Below are 17,215 nucleotides of genomic sequence, written 5' to 3'. Positions count from 1 at the left end.
GAGCTGTTGGGATGCTCTTCAACAAGCTCTGCAACTTTTCACAAAAGACAAGCTACTTCATAAAGATCTTGTTAGCATAGCAACCGCACTCCCACTATCCAATCTTTCCTCTGCAGATAGTCTCCGACCTCTACGCGTACCCCCAAACGAGCGGCAGGAACAACCTCCAAAATTACAAGGTTCTTAACATTCAGCGTGAGAAACTACAAGTCCCAGGTTGCAGTGCTGCCTCAACCAAACACGACACTACCCGCCAGATAAACTACAAATCCCAGGATGCAATGCTGCCTCGGCCCCCACCCCCCCAGCCCCCCGACCCCCAGCACCTCTTTGAGGATGCAGTCCCCGCGGAAATCAGATCAGGATTGGCGCTGCATGCTGGGAGTCAAAAGACCCAGAATAGGATTGGTTGAGACTTTCCAGGGACTACCGTCCTTTTAGGCTTGGCCTGTGGGAGAAGGGAGGGGACGCTGCGCACTTCCTGTAGACGCTGGCGGGCGACGGACTCAGGGAGTCCCCGCCTCACTAGGTACTAATCTCCCGCGCGTAGAAAGCGTCCGTGACCCAGCGGAAGTGATTCCTCCAACTGCCCCGGAACCCACGGCGGCAAGCAGCTGGGGGTGGGGGGGCGGCCCTGGTGTAGGGGCTGTGGCGGTGCGCGTGGACCCGGTGCGGTGGCTGTGGTTGCTGCGTGGCTGACGAGTGAGTCTCGGTCTGGGGTGGGAACGGAGCTCCGGGCCTGCGTGGGGGACGGGGGAGGCTCCTAGTGGGCGCGCTCGCCATCCCACTTCCCACCCCTTCCCATTTGGGCGGGGAAGGAACGGAAGCTCTTAACCTTCCCTGGCCTCTTCGGCTCTTGGTTTGGGGGAGGGGAGAGGAGGGCGGCGGGACCTTTCCTGGCGCCGCTCGGTGGGCTTGGAAAAGGGTGGAAGGAGGGGCGGCGGCCGGCGAGACTGGGCCTCCTCGGGGTTAAACGCGGGCAGGGTGGAGTTAGGAGCATGGCAGCCCTGTCTCTTTCCCTTTTTGCTTTCCCCGGGTGCACTCAGATTCGTTCTTTCCTTGGGGTCAGCCCCTAGTTATAGAAGAGGGCCTTCGCTCTTCCCAGTTGCGGGACCCCGAGAAGTTTACCAACTTGTTGGGTGATCTGTGCCCGACTTGGTGTTTTGGGGCTGCCGTGCATCTGCCTCCCAGTCTCATCTGAAAGGAGGTATCTAGTGTCAAGTACAGTGGCCATTAAGTTTCTCTTATGGAACCTCTTTAATACAGCTATGGAGTTTGAAGTATTAGTGCGAGCATTTCTACTCTGCATCGCCTTCAGTGTGGAAAACAACCGCAATCCTTTAGAGTTTTAAAACCTCATTTTCAAACTGCCAGATTTGCTTTCTGATCCCCAACTAGTTTCCTTTTTTGCTTAGTGGACTGAAATGATACGTCTCGGATCTCGTTGACATTATAGTTGTGGTATAATTCATGATGTTGAAATATCACTGTTCACACGTGGATTCATTCATTTTGGAGATACAGTGGCAAGGAGACAACTATGGTCCCTGTCATCGTGGGTATTAAGTGCTTATTGCCAGTGATGATTTTGGCTTCATACTTAATTTTTAAATGACTGTCCTTTTTTTTCTTAAGTGTGAGATTTACCTAGTAACTATCTACCATTCCAAAAAATATATATGGATATAAATTTATTTCAAATGGAAGATACTAGTTTCATTACATTATGGTAATTCTGTAATATAGTCAGTAGTTTGTAGTCAGAAGTTATAGTCAGTTCTATATATCAAGTTCCAAAGTAATATTTATATCTTATAAATTGCTTGTTTGGGTTTTTTGGGTAGATTTTTTTCAGTACTAGAAAATAATCTGGAAAATCTTTGTATTTACACTAGTATGTGTTAATGCATTTCAGCTAACCTGTCCTAAATGTTTACTGTTCCATTATTAAATAAGATCAGAAAAAGCTCACCCAGTGATGCTCAAAATTTCAAGCCTTGGTGATTAAGAAAACAGTAGTGCCATTCACTCAACTCTTTATTGAGCATCTTTTGTATGCTAGGTACTAAATGAGGCCTGCCCTCACCGAGCTTGAGGAAAGAGGCTATACATTATGTAAGCAAATACAGTTTCAGGTGGTGATAAATGTGAAGAGACTGTATCTAGATTAGAGTTAGATTAAGTTAGAGGACTAGGGTGTGGTGTCTGCTTTTGAAAGGAAGTGATCAAGGAAGACCTACCTCTCTGAGGAGTTAATGCTTTACCTGGAGACTAAAATAATGAAGATCTGAAAGAAGAGTTTTTCAGAGAGCAGCAACTGTAAATGCATAGACCTTAAGGGAGGAATGAACTTGACCTATTAAAATACTTAGAAGGCCAGTATGGCTGGACGTTAATGAAGGAAGAGTGATGGGAGATGAGATCAGAGTGGTTAGCAAGGAGTAAATAAGATGGAACTTTACAGTCCTTGTTCTGTCTGTAACGAGAAGCCATTAGAGGATTTTGTGCAGGGGAGTGATACCTGGCTTATGCTTTTGATGACTGATTGCTGAGTGGCAAACTGAGAGTTGGAGGAAAGTGGAATAACCAGCTCCTAAGGAGGCTGGTAGTAGTTCAGTTGCCATGTGGTAGCTTGAACTAGAGATGTAGAGTTGGAAGTTAGTGAGAAGTGGTCTGATTTGGAATGTAATTTGAAGGTGGAGCCAAATGGTTCTTACCTTTGCCCCAGGACGAAAAACAATTTGGAGGAGTCACCTGTTTTGCCCGAGCATCTGGGTGAACAGTAGCACCATTTACTGGAATGAGGAAGACTGGGGCAGGTGAACTGGTTTCTGAGGAATAAAGCAGGAGTTCTGTATAGAGTGTACTCAGGTGGATGACTTTATACTGCTCAGAATATGTGCAGTAGGCAAGTAGGATATCCACTGCTGTTGCTCAGGGGAGAAGTCAGGCTAGGGAGGTAATCTTGGAGTCATATTTTACATGTGATATTTAAAACTATGGACCAGAGGACATCAAGTAAAGAGTATTAATGGAGAAGAGGGCAGATGTCTGGGAGCACTCGGGTCAGAGGAAGAGCAAACAGTGACAGAAGCAGAAAGGCCAGGAGGGTGTGGCATCTGTAATGCTAAGGGAAGAAAATGTTTCAGAAAAGAGGGCGGAGTCAACTGTAAAACCCTAAGAGTAAGATGATGATGAAAAATTGACCCAGAGGGGACTTCCCTGGCAGTCCAGTGGTCAAGACTCCACGCTTCCAATGCAGGGGGCCCGGGTTCGATCCCTGGTCCACAGCTAGATCCCACATGCATGCCGCAACTAAGACCCCCGTGCAGCCAAATAAATAAATAAATATTTTTAAATGAATAAATAAACTAATAAAAAAAAATTGACCCAGTGACCAAGTAGTTGAAATTTGACAAGAGCACTTTGAATGGACTAGAGGTCTAAAAAGTCTGATCAGTATGGGTTACAGAGAAGTGTATGGTAGTGATGATGTTACAGCATTTTGATATGTTGAATTGTGGCAGGACAAAGTCCTTGGATCACTGTGCTTAGCTGGAAAGGTTGGCCTTGCATAGGAAGGATGATTTTTACTCAACTTTTGAAACAGGAAGTATATGGTATATAGATGCAGGTAGGATGAAGGTGGAAAGATAAGGCAGTTGAAGTGACTTGTTTCTGTTTTGCTGGTGAAATAAGTGAAGTTGTCAGGGTAGGGAGGAGAGGTATGTTGGAGGTTTAGGGGATGCCGTGAATTTTCTCAGAGTAGGAAAGCCAGTTGACTAGGTAGGAAGATCAGTCCGACACCAAGTATCTGTTTAAAGTGTGTGGCCATAAATTTAAAATTGAGACCAGTCACAATGGTTGTGACTTTTCTTCAGCCAATTCAGTCTTTGGTTGAGGGCTGAACTCGGTGGAGAGTCGGGTTTGGCCAGGGTTGAGATTTGGGTGGGTAGCTACGTCAGAGGAGAGGGCAGGGAGTTAAGGGTGTAAGGGCTGCGAGGCACGCATGGTGCCAGTCTTCGTGAACTCTTCACAGTGGGATGAAGCAAGGTCAGGGTTGGGTTTATATTTGTTTACTTTCAGCCCATCATTTAAAGGTTCTTTTTAATTATTTTATTGTGTGTAGAATCTATAATTAGGTACACAGTATATAGTGAAGTACTTGTTCATACTTTTTAGACCAAAACAAAGGAGTTCAGAGATCATTGTCTAAGAGGGAGATTAGGTAGGTTACAGGGTAAGGCAGACAAGACAGCCTCAGTGGGAACACACAGCACTCTAGAGCTCTTGAGTTGTGTGCTGTGTGGGAGTGACTCTTGCTTAATAAAGTGGGAAATTGGGAGTTATGGGCAGTTTGTTGTAGAGGGAGGGTGAATTTCACATGGGTTCAGTCATGAAATGGTAGAGCTGGAAGGAACTTTAGGCACAGTTGAGTCCAATTTCCTCATTTGGGAGATGAAGAAACAGAAGTCTTATCATTTGACCTATCTGGGTCTCAAGATAGAAATGCGCAGAGTAGAAATTCAAATATGGACTTCTAACGACACTGAGTTACTTTGCCAAAAGTATTAAAACTGCCTGCACAAGAGTTAAGTACTATAGGAGCATTGTTATAAGTTGAATAAGCCAGAATGAGAATTTTATCTCATCCTGAGATAAATAAATTCAGCGACACTATAAGCACATTCTAGGCAAGATACTCTGATGTCTTGTTACAAACTGGAATTGTGTAACTTCTGTCAATTTGTATTAATGGCCAAAGCCGCTCTTCTTGCCTCTTCAAATAGGCCTAAACATTAGATAATTTTTGGTTAATGTAATTTACTTTGTTTTCCAAATTAATCATATTCTTACGTATTGTTAAGAATAAGTCATCACGCTGACTGATGATTGTTTCCTTCGTGAGTGGCTTAGTTCCACATACCTGTTTCTTTTTAAAAATCAGTTTTAAATCATAGTTTCCTAGTTATTTGTACTTTCAAACACGTATTTTTATGATTTTTTTTTAAAAATTGGAGTATAATTGACGCACAGCACTACATTAGTTCCAGGTGCACAGCATAGTGATTCTATATTTCTATACATTACAAAATGATCACCACAATAAGTCTGGTGCCATCTGTCACTGTACAGAGATATTACAATATTATTGACTATATTCCCCACGCTGTAGGTTTCATCCCCATGACTCAGGACTCCTAACTGGCAGTTTGTACCTTGCCTACTTCACTCATTCCCCCACCCCCCTCCCCCGTGGCAGTCACTGGTTTGTTCTGTATCTGTGAGTGTGTGGTTCTGTTTTGTTGTGTCTGTTCATTCATTTTGGTTTTTAGATTCCACATATAAGTGAAATCATGCAGTTTTTGTCTTTCACTGTCTGACTTATTTCACTTAGTATAAAACCCATGTTGTCACAAATGGCAAGGTTTCATTCTTTTTTTATGGCTGAGTAATATTCCATTATATGAGTAATCTTGTAGCATGTATGTGTGTGTGTATCATATCTTTATCCATTCATCTATCGATGGGCACTTAGGTTGCTTCCATATCTTGACTATTGTAAATAATGCTACAGTGAATGTAGGGGTGTGTGTATCTTTTTGAATTAGTGTTCTTGTTATCTTTATAAAAAATACACAGAAGTGGAATGCTGGATCCATGGTAGTGCTTCCATGCTGTTTTCCATAGTGGCTGCACCAATTTACAGTCCCACCAGCACTGCGTGAGGGTTCCCTTTTCTCCACATCCTTGCCAAAAATGATGATAGCCATTCTGACAGGTCTGAGGTGGCATCTCGTTGTGGTTTCAATTTGCATTTCCCTGGTGATTAATGATGTTGAGTATCTTTTCATGTATTTGTTGGCTGTCTGTGTGTTGTGTGTCTTCTTTGGGAAAATGTCTATTTAGGTCCTCTGCACTTTTTTTTTTTGCGGTACGCGGGCCTCTCACTGCTGTGGCCTCTCCCACTGCGGAGCACAGGCACCGGATGCGCAGGCTCAGCGGCCATGGCTCACGGGCCCAGCCGCTCCGCAGCATGTGGGATCTTCCCGGACCGGGGCACGAACCCGTGTCCCCTGCATCAGCAGGCGGACTCTCAACCACTGCGCCACCAGGGAAGCCCATCTGCTCATTTTTTAATTGGGGTTGTTTGGGGGTTTTTTGATGTTGAGTTGCATGAGTTCTTTATATATTTTGGGTATTAACCCCTTATCAGACAGATTGTTTGCAAACATCTTCTCCCATTCAGTAGGTGGCATTTTAATTATGTTGATGGTTTTGTTTTCTGTGCAGAAGTTTTTTACTTAGTTTGATGTAGTCCCATTTGTTCATCTTTGCTTTTGTTTCCCTTGCCTGAGGAGGCATATCCCAAAAAATACTGCTAAGACCAATGTCAGAGAACGCACTCTGTTTTCTTCTAGGAGTTTTATGATTTCAGGTCTTACATTTAAGTATTTGAGTTTATTTTTATATATAGTATGAGACAGTAGTTCAGTTTGATTCTTTTGCAGTAGCTGTCCAGTTTTCCCAACACCATTTATTGAAGAGGCTGTCTTTTTTCCCACTGAATATTCTTGGCTCTTTTGTCATAGATTAATTGATCATATAAGTGTGGGCTTATTTCTGGGCTCTCTGTTCTGTTCTATTGATCTATGTGACTGTTTTTTACATACTGTCTTGATTACTGTAGCTTGTAGTAGTGATTTGAAATCAGGGAGCATGGTACCTTCAGCTCTGTTCTTCTTTTTCAAAATTGTTTTGGCTATTCAGGGTTATTTTTATATTTTTTTTTTCCAGCAGAAAACATGAGGTTAATAGGTGAGAAATCCCTCATTTTACTTAAATGACATCAACCTGTACCTATCATTCTAATCTGCTTTTTAAAAAATTAACAGTTTATCTTGGTATTTCCATGTTATTATATACATAGGTTTAACTTTTCCTTTTCACTGCCCCATAATATTTCAAAAGTATAAATATACTATTTTTGTTTAGTATCACCCATTTCCCCTTCCCTCCAAAACTTGGTTCTTAGCAAGTTTTAATGTTTTAGTTTTCTTATTATCATTGGGGTCAAACATTTTTATACAGGTCTATGAGCTATTTGTATTTTTTCTTCTGCTATTTTTCTAGAGTTCAGTGGGTTTTTTTACATTTGGTTCTTTAAACTGTAGTGTGTTTTTGTGAGTGATGTCGGTTAGACATCTAACCTTATTTTTTCCAGGTAAATAACCAATGTAAAAAAGCAAAAAGATACAAAGAATAGATTTGCAGCTGTTGCTCTCATCTACTTAGCTAATCCAAGCAAGTCAGCTGAAAAACTATTAGAACTAATAAGAGTTTGTGAAGATCATGGAATACAAGCTCAACTTACCGAATTTAAAAGGTTTTCTTTTAAAACACCAGCAATAACCTTTCAGAAAGTATAATCGAGAAAACAGATCCCATTCATAATGGGAACTGTAAAGTACCTAAAAGTAGACCTAATGAGAAATGTGTAATAACGAAATGTGGACTTGCCAACTCCTTAGCAAAAACATGTTTATCACACTATTGTAATTAAAACAGTGGGGATGTTGGTCAGGTATAAACAGATTGATGGAACAGAATACAGTCTAGAAATCCATGTAGTAATATAGTATATGATAAGGGTAACATTTCAAATCAGAAAAGGGATGGGCTGTTTAAAGATCTTTTCGGTGTTCAAAGATACTAGGATAAAAACTGATTTCAGTGTAGGCCCTAGGCTCACCTAGAATTTCTAAGTATTTGTTAGATAATAAAAATCTAAAAAATAAAAAACTATAAAAAAGTAATGTTTATATATAACACTCTAAAAGCACAATGACATCAAGCCTTTGTTCATGTCTTCTGCCTGGAACTATTCTCAAGCCACTGTTGAGCCACTTCCTCTTACCTACCTAATTCATATATACCTAATTCGGTTATGGAGTAGATGTTCAGATGTTCACACTGAGATTTTGTAGCCCCAAACTTAGATTTGTATAGGTTATTTGTGGGTTAAGTCCAAATTTAATCATATTTCAAATATTTTTAACTTCCATGTAGGAATCAGTGTTTACTCCTAATTGTTAGTGTTGATTTACTCTTTCTTTGTTAGTGATGGGGAGCTCCCTTCTCCCGCAACCTTGACCCTTGTGTAAATGATGCAATTGATTTACTCTATTAAGAAGTCTGTAGAAAAACTGTTGCTACCCAAAGGGCTTCTAAGGTGTGACTTTTCGTGGTTGCTTAGCTACTGCTGGTTAAGTAAACAACCTGGATGTTTTGCTCTGGAGATTTTCCAGAGAAAAGTTGGCACTTGAAATTCTTCTTCTTCTAGCTTTTCTAGCATGTTTTCCTTTTTTTGTGTTTTAGAAGGAGTACAAAGCAGTATGAACAGAAGAAAATAATAATGACTGATAAATTTTTTAATTGCTTACTACTATGACCAAAAAATGACAGAGTACTGTTTTTAAATTTTAGCTAACTATCTAAGGATTTATATCAGCACCTCTCAGCAGTAGTGGAAAAGAAGTTTTAACAGGAGCCAGAATTTGTTACCATGGTGGTATGGAATAATGGAAGGGAGCGTGGGCTCTAAAGCAAACCTACCCAGGTTTAAATTCTCATGTTGCCACTTAAGCTGTAGAAGCCTTGAGCAGGTAGCAGCCTCCTCATGTTTTCTCATCTCTAAAATGGGAATGATAATTCCCCTGTGGAAGTGTTGTTTTAAAATAAGACAATGTATGCAAGGCATTTAATGCAATGTTTACACTCATTAGGCCCTCAAATGGTTGGTAAAAACGTTACATTGCCCCTGCTGCCTTTCTCTCACATTAGACATGGTACTTTAAATACCTCCCTACATGCGTGGGGAGTGTTCTAGACTAACATTTAATTTTTCCCCTGACTCTGTCAACACCTGGAGCATTCAGCTTCTCTATACATCAATGATGTTTTTTAAGGTGAGGGATTACATAGGTTTATTGGTCAGGAATTTCTTAGAGAACAGGATAATTAGGATACACTGTTTTTCTGATAATGACATAAAAAATAATATTCGGATAAAAAAATCCTCCTTCGAAGAAATGCTGTTAAAATACAAATTACTTAAAACATGAGCTCTTTTCCTTTGGTAGTCATTTCTTTCATGAAATTTAAGATTTCTCAAAAATTAATTTTTTTTTTAACACTTCGTTGTTAAATCTCAGAACTTTGGTAGCCTCTGTGCAGAAGGGATGGAACAGTAAAATGTATTATAGATGTGCACACTTACATAAGAAGAGGGCAAGCCTTACCTTTTTTATTCACAGGAAAGCTACCTCACGTCCTTGGATTTATCATGTTGTCATTCATTTAGCAGATACTTGCTTTAATGTTTACCAGTATCTAGTAGCTATAGTATACAAAGATGATTAAGGCCAAGGGTGTCTCCTTCAAGTTCAGTTCAGCTCCTAAGGAACAACATATGTGTTTTTGAACTGTTGTCAGAATAGTTAACTTAAAAAGGCGGGGGGGAATCTGTATTTAGACTTTACTGTCCTGGAGGTGATCATCTTCTCTCAGATGTTCAGAAACTTGATACTGTTCCATATTGTGGTGGCTGGGAAACTTACATAGCAGAGAGAGAGAGTCCTTGCACTTGTAACACCAAGGACGTATTAAAAAATAATGGGAAAACATGTTATTCTGGCCTTAATCTCAATATAGTATTGTTATATTTCAGGAAACTACTAAAGTTCCTGTGGACTCAAAGTAGAATTTCATAAGAACATAATGGGTAAGTTATATAAAAGTCATTTTGTAGTTCAATTAGTTGAAGCTTTCTTCTCAAAGATAGGCCTTTGAAGTCAGTGAATGCAAGTAAGAAAGTAGAGTAGACTGAAATTAGTTGTTTAAATCAGCAGCTTATGTTTATTATATATTTCTGAAAAGCAGATCAGTAACATTATTATGCCAAATTTAATTTGTGATTGCTAGTTATTGTACCTTAGGAAATTAGAAACTCTCCCAACATACATAGAAAGTGGTTTCTCTTGCCAAAAAAAAAAAAAAATACTGGAAGTATAAATTTAAATAATTGATAATTTTTATTTTTGTTCTCAGAGGTTGGCAAAAACTGCTAAAAATCTGTACTCTTGAATAGTCTATAATTAGAAGTTACATGCATCTTTATGAGTCCCCCAGCTTTTTATTATGAAAAATTGCAAGAATAATACACTATAGCCTTCACTAGTTAACGTTTTGTCATATTTGCTTTTCCTGCGTGTATATGTTTGTATGTGTTTATATACACACAAAAACACACATAAGCTTTTTTTTCTGTTCTATTTATTAATTGTACATGTAATACTCCACACCTAAATGCTTAAGCATGCATCTCGTAATTCAGTCCATATTCAGAATTTCAGCTTTTTCAATAGTGTTCTTTACAGTGGGTTTATTATTTTTAAATCCAGGGTCCAATCAAGAATTTACTTATTCCATTAATTTATCTCTTTTGTGTTCTTTAAACAGTTCCCTACTTTTGGGATTGGGTGAGGAGTGAGGTCTTTCATGACTCTTTTAAATTTAGATTTGTCTGAGTATTTCCTCCTCATTAGATTCAGGTTAAACATTTTTGGCAGTGATAGTACATAAGTGACTTTGATATTTGTTAATCTCAGTTTTAGGGATTTCTAAATTAATAACAAATGAATGAGTAAATGGATGTTTGTAACTGAACAGTACTTCAGCTTCATCCTCTGTACTTCTCCTTGCTAAGTCTTCCTAAGTTTTTAGAATAAGCCTTAAGGTATTTTCTTTCAGATATTGGTACCATAAAAATTAAAATTCTGTCAGTACAAAATTGTAAAGTTATACGTGTGAGAAAAGATCTTAAAGGGTTGTATAAAAATACATACTCCCTCAGAAAGTTACGTTGAGCCAATTCCTGTGGCTGAAGCCGGCATGGTGGCATTGAGGATAGCTGGTAGCTACCTCACCTCTACTTTGAATTTTTAAAGATTGATTGTCTGTAGTCATTGTTTCAATATTCATGCAATAATTTAAACTGGGCAGTAAAAATTTTTGATCGTTTTTTTATGGATCAAGAGTAAAATGCTGAGTAAAGAAGGCCCTAAATTTTAGAATACGGGGCTTGTCAGAAGTTGCGCTCACATGGCATATGAACATTTATTCATAAACACACTATGCATCTTACTTTAAAAATGAGTATTTCAGGTCATAGAATTAAAGTTTTACTATTTGAATATTTTCTTTTAGTCTTCAAATTTAAATGTGCTGCTGTGTTCACAAATTGTTAATACTTCCATGAAAAATACTGGTAAATTTTCATCTAAAGTAAACATCCTTGGGAGTTCCCTGGTGGTCCAGTGGTTAGGAATTGGCGCTTTCTCTGCTGTGGCCCATTTTCAATCCCTGGTTGGGGAACTAGCATCCCAGAAGCCATGTGGCCAAAAATTAAAAATAAAAATAAATAAAGTAAACATCCTTGAATATAAAGTTTATTCTGATATTGGAAAATATTTAGAGAATAATAAGGAGTTAAAAAGTTTAAAATCTTGGTGGCTATTACTCTCCAGAAATGTTTCTGCTCTGAGTTATTCATATACTAACCTTGATAAACCTGTTTATTTTTAATAAATTTTGTGATTCAAAAATTATCTTACTACATACTTTAGATGGAGAAGAGAAAACCTATGGTGGCTGTGAGGGCCCTGACGCCATGTATGTCAAATTGATATCTTCGGATGGTCATGAATTTATTGTGAAAAGAGAACATGCGCTAACATCAGGAACAATAAAAGCCATGTTGAGTGGCCCAGGTAGGTACATTTCTTTATTTCCTCTTAATATATCCTCACTTTTTTAATGTTTGATGAATGTGTTTTCAAGTTGAATTAAATGACTCATAACATTAAAAGAAAGACAGTAACTGTTATAACATTAATTACTGCATGGTTATGTTGCATTGGGAAAAAAGTGGCTTCTGCTATTTCCTGTTTTCAGTTATTTACCATAGTTTCAATAAAACCTAATTGATTCTTTTGTAGTAGGAAGGATCCTTTTCCTATGTTTCCATGGTCAGTTCACCACAGAAGGACTCTGGTGATTTTTGCTCCTGGTTACATGTAAAGTTTACCTATAGAAGTTATTGCTTCCCACATATCTACTGTTCCCATTTTACCTCAAGAAAATTTTTCTTGAGGGTTGGAATTTCTGGAGCATAGGGTAGTTCTGTGTTTAACTCTTGGAGGAAACGCTGAACTGTCTGCACAGTGGCTGAACCACTTTACGTTCCTGCCAGCCGTGTACGAGGCTTCCAGTTTCTCCACATCCTCCCTGACATTTGTTATTTTCCATTTTTCTGATTGTAACCATCTTAGTGGGTGTGAAGTGGTATCTCATTGTAATTTTGCTTAGCAATTCCCTAATGACTGATGAAGTTAAATATATCTGCTTGTGCTTGCTGGTCATTTGTATATTTTCTTTTGACGAATATCTATTCAATTTTGTTGCCCATTTTTTAATTGACTTGTCTTTTTGTTGTTGAGTTTAAGAGTTCTTTATAAATTCTGGACACTTTATAAGTTCTTTATAAATTCTGAACTTTATTAAGAGTTCTTTATAAATTCTTTATACCTTACGAGATAAATGATTTGCAAATATTTTCTTCATTCTGTAGGCTGTTTTTTCTTGATAGTATCTTTTGATGCACAGAAGTTTTTTATTTTGTTGAAGTCCAATTTATTTTCCCTTTTGTTGTTTCTGATTTTTGGAGTCCTGTCTAAAAATGCATTGCCAAATTCAATGTCATGAAGATTTACCTTATGTTTTCTTACAAGAGCTGTGTTTTAAGCACTTACATTTAGGTTCTTGATTTTAAGTTAATTTTTGCATATAGTGTGAATCAGCTTCATTCTTTTGCATGTGGACATCCCATTACTGTTTGTCAGAGAGACCATACTGAATGGTCTTGGCATCCCTGTTGATAATCAGCTGACCATAGATATGTAGGTTTATTTTTGGGCTCTCGATTTTCCATTGATCTATGTATCTGTGGTTATACCAGTATCACGCTGTTTTGATTTCTGTAGCTTTGTAGTAAGTTTTGAAATTGGGAAGTGTGAGGCCCCCAACTTTGTTTTTCTTTTTCAAAATTGTTTTGGCTGTTTCGGATCCTTTGCAATCCCTTTTCTATATTTTTTACTATGGAGATTTTAGAACATACACAGACTTGGAGAGAATAGCATAACACACCTTCCTGTACCCATCAACTAGCTTCAATAGTTGTCAACATTTTGCCAGTTTTGTTTTGTCTATTATCCTAACTTTTTTTTTTTTTCCTAACTTTTTTTAAAAGAGTATTTCAAGCAAATTCCTGACATTAGGTTATTTCACTTGCAAAATCTATGATAGTCCCCCTGCAACCTCCCCCCTGCTTTTTTTTTCAGACTATCAATTTTACTAGAAACAAAGTTATTTGTATAATGTCCACATCCAGATTATACTTAATCATGTTTCATCTTGTAAATTCATAATTAGAACTCTAGAGCCTTGAACAGAATCCAGTTTATCTTTCTAGCAAGAATACTTTATAGGTGGAACTCTTGTAGTCCTATTGTATCACGTCTTTTAGCAATGTCAAGACTGATTAGTGGGTTCCAGAGTTATCAAGCTGGTTTGTCCATGAGCAATTCCCCAGTCAGACTTTCATATAATATTTAGTTTTAGCATTCACTGTGATTATTGCTGAGATTTACTTCATTTGGAATTATAAAACAGAGATTTTCTAATTCTGTAATTTCTTCTGCATTTATTAGTTAGAACTCTCCTATAAAGAAGAACTATTTGGTTACGCTGAAATATAGTCTGTATGGGAAAGAAAAGATAAATGCTTGATTTTTTTTTTTCCCCTTTACATGCAATTTTTCAGAGTAAAGAATTGGTTCTCCAGTATCCTCCAACAGTAAAGAGTGTTTGTTTTGTTTGTTTTTTTTGCATATATACTTTTTATTGGATATTTTTCAGTTAGGTGCAGTCATTCTTACTGATGCTCAAACGGCTCCGTTTTTATGCCAGAAGGAGCACATCAGGTTGGCTCCTGTGTCCTTTTGACACAGTTTTATTAGTCTTGAATAGCTATACTACTTTCTGTAATAAAAAAATTTCTCAGGTTCATTTTGTACATTATTCCTCAATCCTAAAAACAGCCATTCATTAAAGAGCCCTGGGGCTTGGGGGGGTGGGTTTTTTCGGTTTGATATTTTAATGGAAAATGGTACTTAGATACCCCACTGTGGGTGCTAGCAATACTCATTGCTCCTGGGTTGAAGTGCTTTTAGACTTTTCTACTGGACAGAACTAGGATGTACTTTAGGGGAAAAATCCCGATGCCAACAAAATTTTAACTAAAAATTGAGATTAAAGGATTTTTACAAAGTCTGATCTCCTTTAATTTAAAAACAAGAGTTTTATCTTTGAAGCTTCAAACTTTCGGCACCAAACTAATGTTTGCATGAAAAGGAATGAAGTACTGATGCATGCTACAAGGTGGATGCACCTTAAAACATTATGCTGAGTGAAAGAAGCCAGACACACATTGTTGTATACTTCCATTTGTATGAAATATCCAGAATAGATAAATCCATAGAGACAGAAAGTAGAGGGGAGTTCCCTGGTGGTCTAGTGATTAAGGATTCGGTGCTTTCACCACTGTGGCCTGGGTTCAGTTCCTGGTCAGGGAACTGAGATCGTGCAAGCCGCGCAATGTGGCAAAAAAAGCCCCCAAAAACATAGAGAAAGAAAGTAGGTTGGTGTTTTCCAGAGGTTGGGGTGGCGAACATGTTTTGGAACCAGATGGAGAGGATGGTTGCTCGGCATTGTGAATGTACACTGAATTGTACATCTTAAGTTGGTGGCTTTTATATGAATTTCTTTTTTTTATTATTATTAATTTTTATTGGAGCACAGTTGCTTTACAATGTTGTGTTAGTTTCTTGCTGTACAGCAAAGTGAGTCAGTCATACGTATACATATATCCACTCTTTTTTAGTTTCCTTCCCATTTAGGTCACCACAGAGCATTGAGTAGAGTTCCCTGTGCTCTACAGTAGGTTCTCATTAGTTACCTATTTTATACATAGCAGTGTATATATGTCAGTCCCAATCTCCCAATTCATTCCACCCCCTCTTTCCCACCCAGTAACCATAAGTTTGTTTTCTACATCCGTGACTCTACTTGTTTTGTAAATAAGTTCACTTGTACCCTTTTTTTTTAGATTCCACTTGTAAGCGGTATCATCTGATATTTGTCTTTATGTGTCTGACGTCACTCAGTATGACAGTGTCTCAGTCCATCCATGTTGCTGCAAAATGCATTATTTTCTTTTCTTTTGGCTGAGTAGTAGTCCAATATATATATGTACCACATCTTCTTTATCCATTCATCTGTCAGTGGACATTTAGGTTGCTTCCATGTCTTGGCTATTGTAAGTAGTGCTGCTGTGAACATAAGGGTGCATGTATCTTTTCGAATTAGAGTTTTCGTCTTTTCTGGATATACGCCCAGGAGTGGGACTGCTAGATCATATGCTAACTCTATTTTTAGTTTTTTAAGGAACCTCCATACTGTTCTCCATAGTGGCTATACCAATTTATATTCCCACCTGTTATACGAATTTCACCTAAAGAAAACACTAATGTTTGTCTAGTGTCAAAGGCTTAATAAGTGCCTATTGGTAATATTTCATACATACATTTAAGAAAGAGAGTTTTCGTTATTGGCAAACAAAAATTTACCTCATTGCTATGAATTATCTGCTGAATCCTTCTTTCCTTTCTCCGCATCCCATCCTACCCCCAACCAATAGACAATTACTAGAAAACTTTTAAAATACTACATTCTCAGAAAGTACATTTTTCTGCCTTTTATATTCAGTGCACAGTGCTAGTGTTAGACTGCCAAGAAAATATTTTATCCCAATAGTAAAGAAATCATAGAGCTAAAGAAATTCTGAGACATCACTAAAAACAGTGTATGAACTGTTATTAAACAAAGGGAGGAAGTAGCTTATGAGAGCTCATTAACATGACCGTATTTTTAAAAACTAAAGGGGAAAACAATGCATTTACTCTCTTGAAAAGATTCTTTAAGGATAGTGTTTTCACTTATCATTTATATTTACATGACAACATAGCACAGAGCTCTTGCTGGTCTATAAGTACTTAATTCCCTAGACTGAATCGTTTTAATAAAGATTTTTTTTATGTTTCTACTCAGAAATCTACATATTTCATTTGATGCTAGTTGGGTTTATCCTTTTTGCATTATATTAGTTTTGCTAGGGCTGCCATAACAAAGTACCATTGACTGGATGGTTTAAACAGAAATTTATTTTCTCACAGTTTTGGAGGGTGGAAATTAGAGATCAAGGTGTTGACAGAGTTGGTTTCTTCTGAGGTCTCTCTCCTTGCCTTGTAGATGACTGTCTTCTTCCTATGTCTTCCCATTGTTGTCTTACCTCTGTGTGTCTGCAGCCTCATCTCCTATTCTGATAGGGCTGCCAGTCATATTGGATTAGGGCCTTAATTACCTATCTCCAAACATAGTCACATTCAAGTACTGGGGGTTAGGACTTAAACATATGAATTTTGGAGGAACACAGGTCAGCCCATGTATCACGAACAAATTCCTTTTCTTTTCCAGGTCAATTTGCTGAGAACGAAACTAATGAAGTCAATTTTAGAGAGATCCCTTCACATGTGCTATCAAAAGTATGCATGTATTTTACCTACAAGGTTCGCTACACTAACAGCTCCACGGAGATTCCTGAATTTCCAATTGCACCTGAAATTGCACTGGAACTGCTGATGGCTGCAAACTTCCTAGATTGTTAAATAAAATAAATTATAATAAACTGTTAACTTTTTTCAGTATTTAATACCTGTAGTTCAGTTAGTAATTTTTTCATATATAGCATGTTGCCTGTGTGCAATTGAACTTTAAAGTTCGTTGCAAAGCAGATTATCTTCTGTTCTTCTGCATAGCAATCAGAGTTGAAATTTGTTTGCTACATCAACAAATTAAGGACATTTTCACAAATTGAGAAATAAACAAATATGCCAATTCGTAGGTGGTTTTGCCTTATCCTTTGGATGTGATTTTTAAAATTAGAGCAGTGGTGATATAGTAAATGCTGAAATTTAGG

At 37.9% G+C, this 17,215-nt stretch overlaps 1 protein-coding gene across 3 annotated transcripts; it reads left to right on the top strand.

Moving 5' to 3' along the window:
• The first annotated feature begins 510 nt into the window (after window positions 1–510).
• ELOC (elongin C) lies at window positions 511–16,931 on the top strand. 3 transcript variants are annotated; one of them, XM_082859028.1, is made up of 5 exons: window positions 670–702; window positions 8,488–8,572; window positions 9,731–9,784; window positions 11,688–11,831; window positions 16,714–16,931. In XM_082859028.1, the coding sequence occupies exons 3-5, from the start codon at window positions 9,781–9,783 to the stop codon at window positions 16,902–16,904; spliced, it is 339 nt and encodes a 112-aa protein (XP_082715154.1). In that variant the 5' UTR covers window positions 670–702; window positions 8,488–8,572; window positions 9,731–9,780; the 3' UTR covers window positions 16,905–16,931. The 3 variants fall into 3 exon arrangements, with proteins under 3 accessions (XP_082715155.1, XP_082715153.1, XP_082715154.1); XM_082859029.1 differs by lacking the exons at window positions 670–702; window positions 8,488–8,572 and adding an exon at window positions 511–529; XM_082859027.1 differs by lacking the exon at window positions 8,488–8,572 and having other exon boundaries at window positions 592–702.
• Window positions 16,932–17,215: the final 284 nt, after the last annotated feature.

This window comes from Leucopleurus acutus (assembly GCF_964270905.1).
Source record: "Leucopleurus acutus genome assembly, chromosome: 17".
In the NCBI taxonomy this organism is placed as follows: Eukaryota; Metazoa; Chordata; class Mammalia; order Artiodactyla; family Delphinidae; genus Leucopleurus; species Leucopleurus acutus.
Note: the sequence above shows the minus strand (reverse complement) of the source record. Positions and strands in the feature narration are given on the sequence as shown.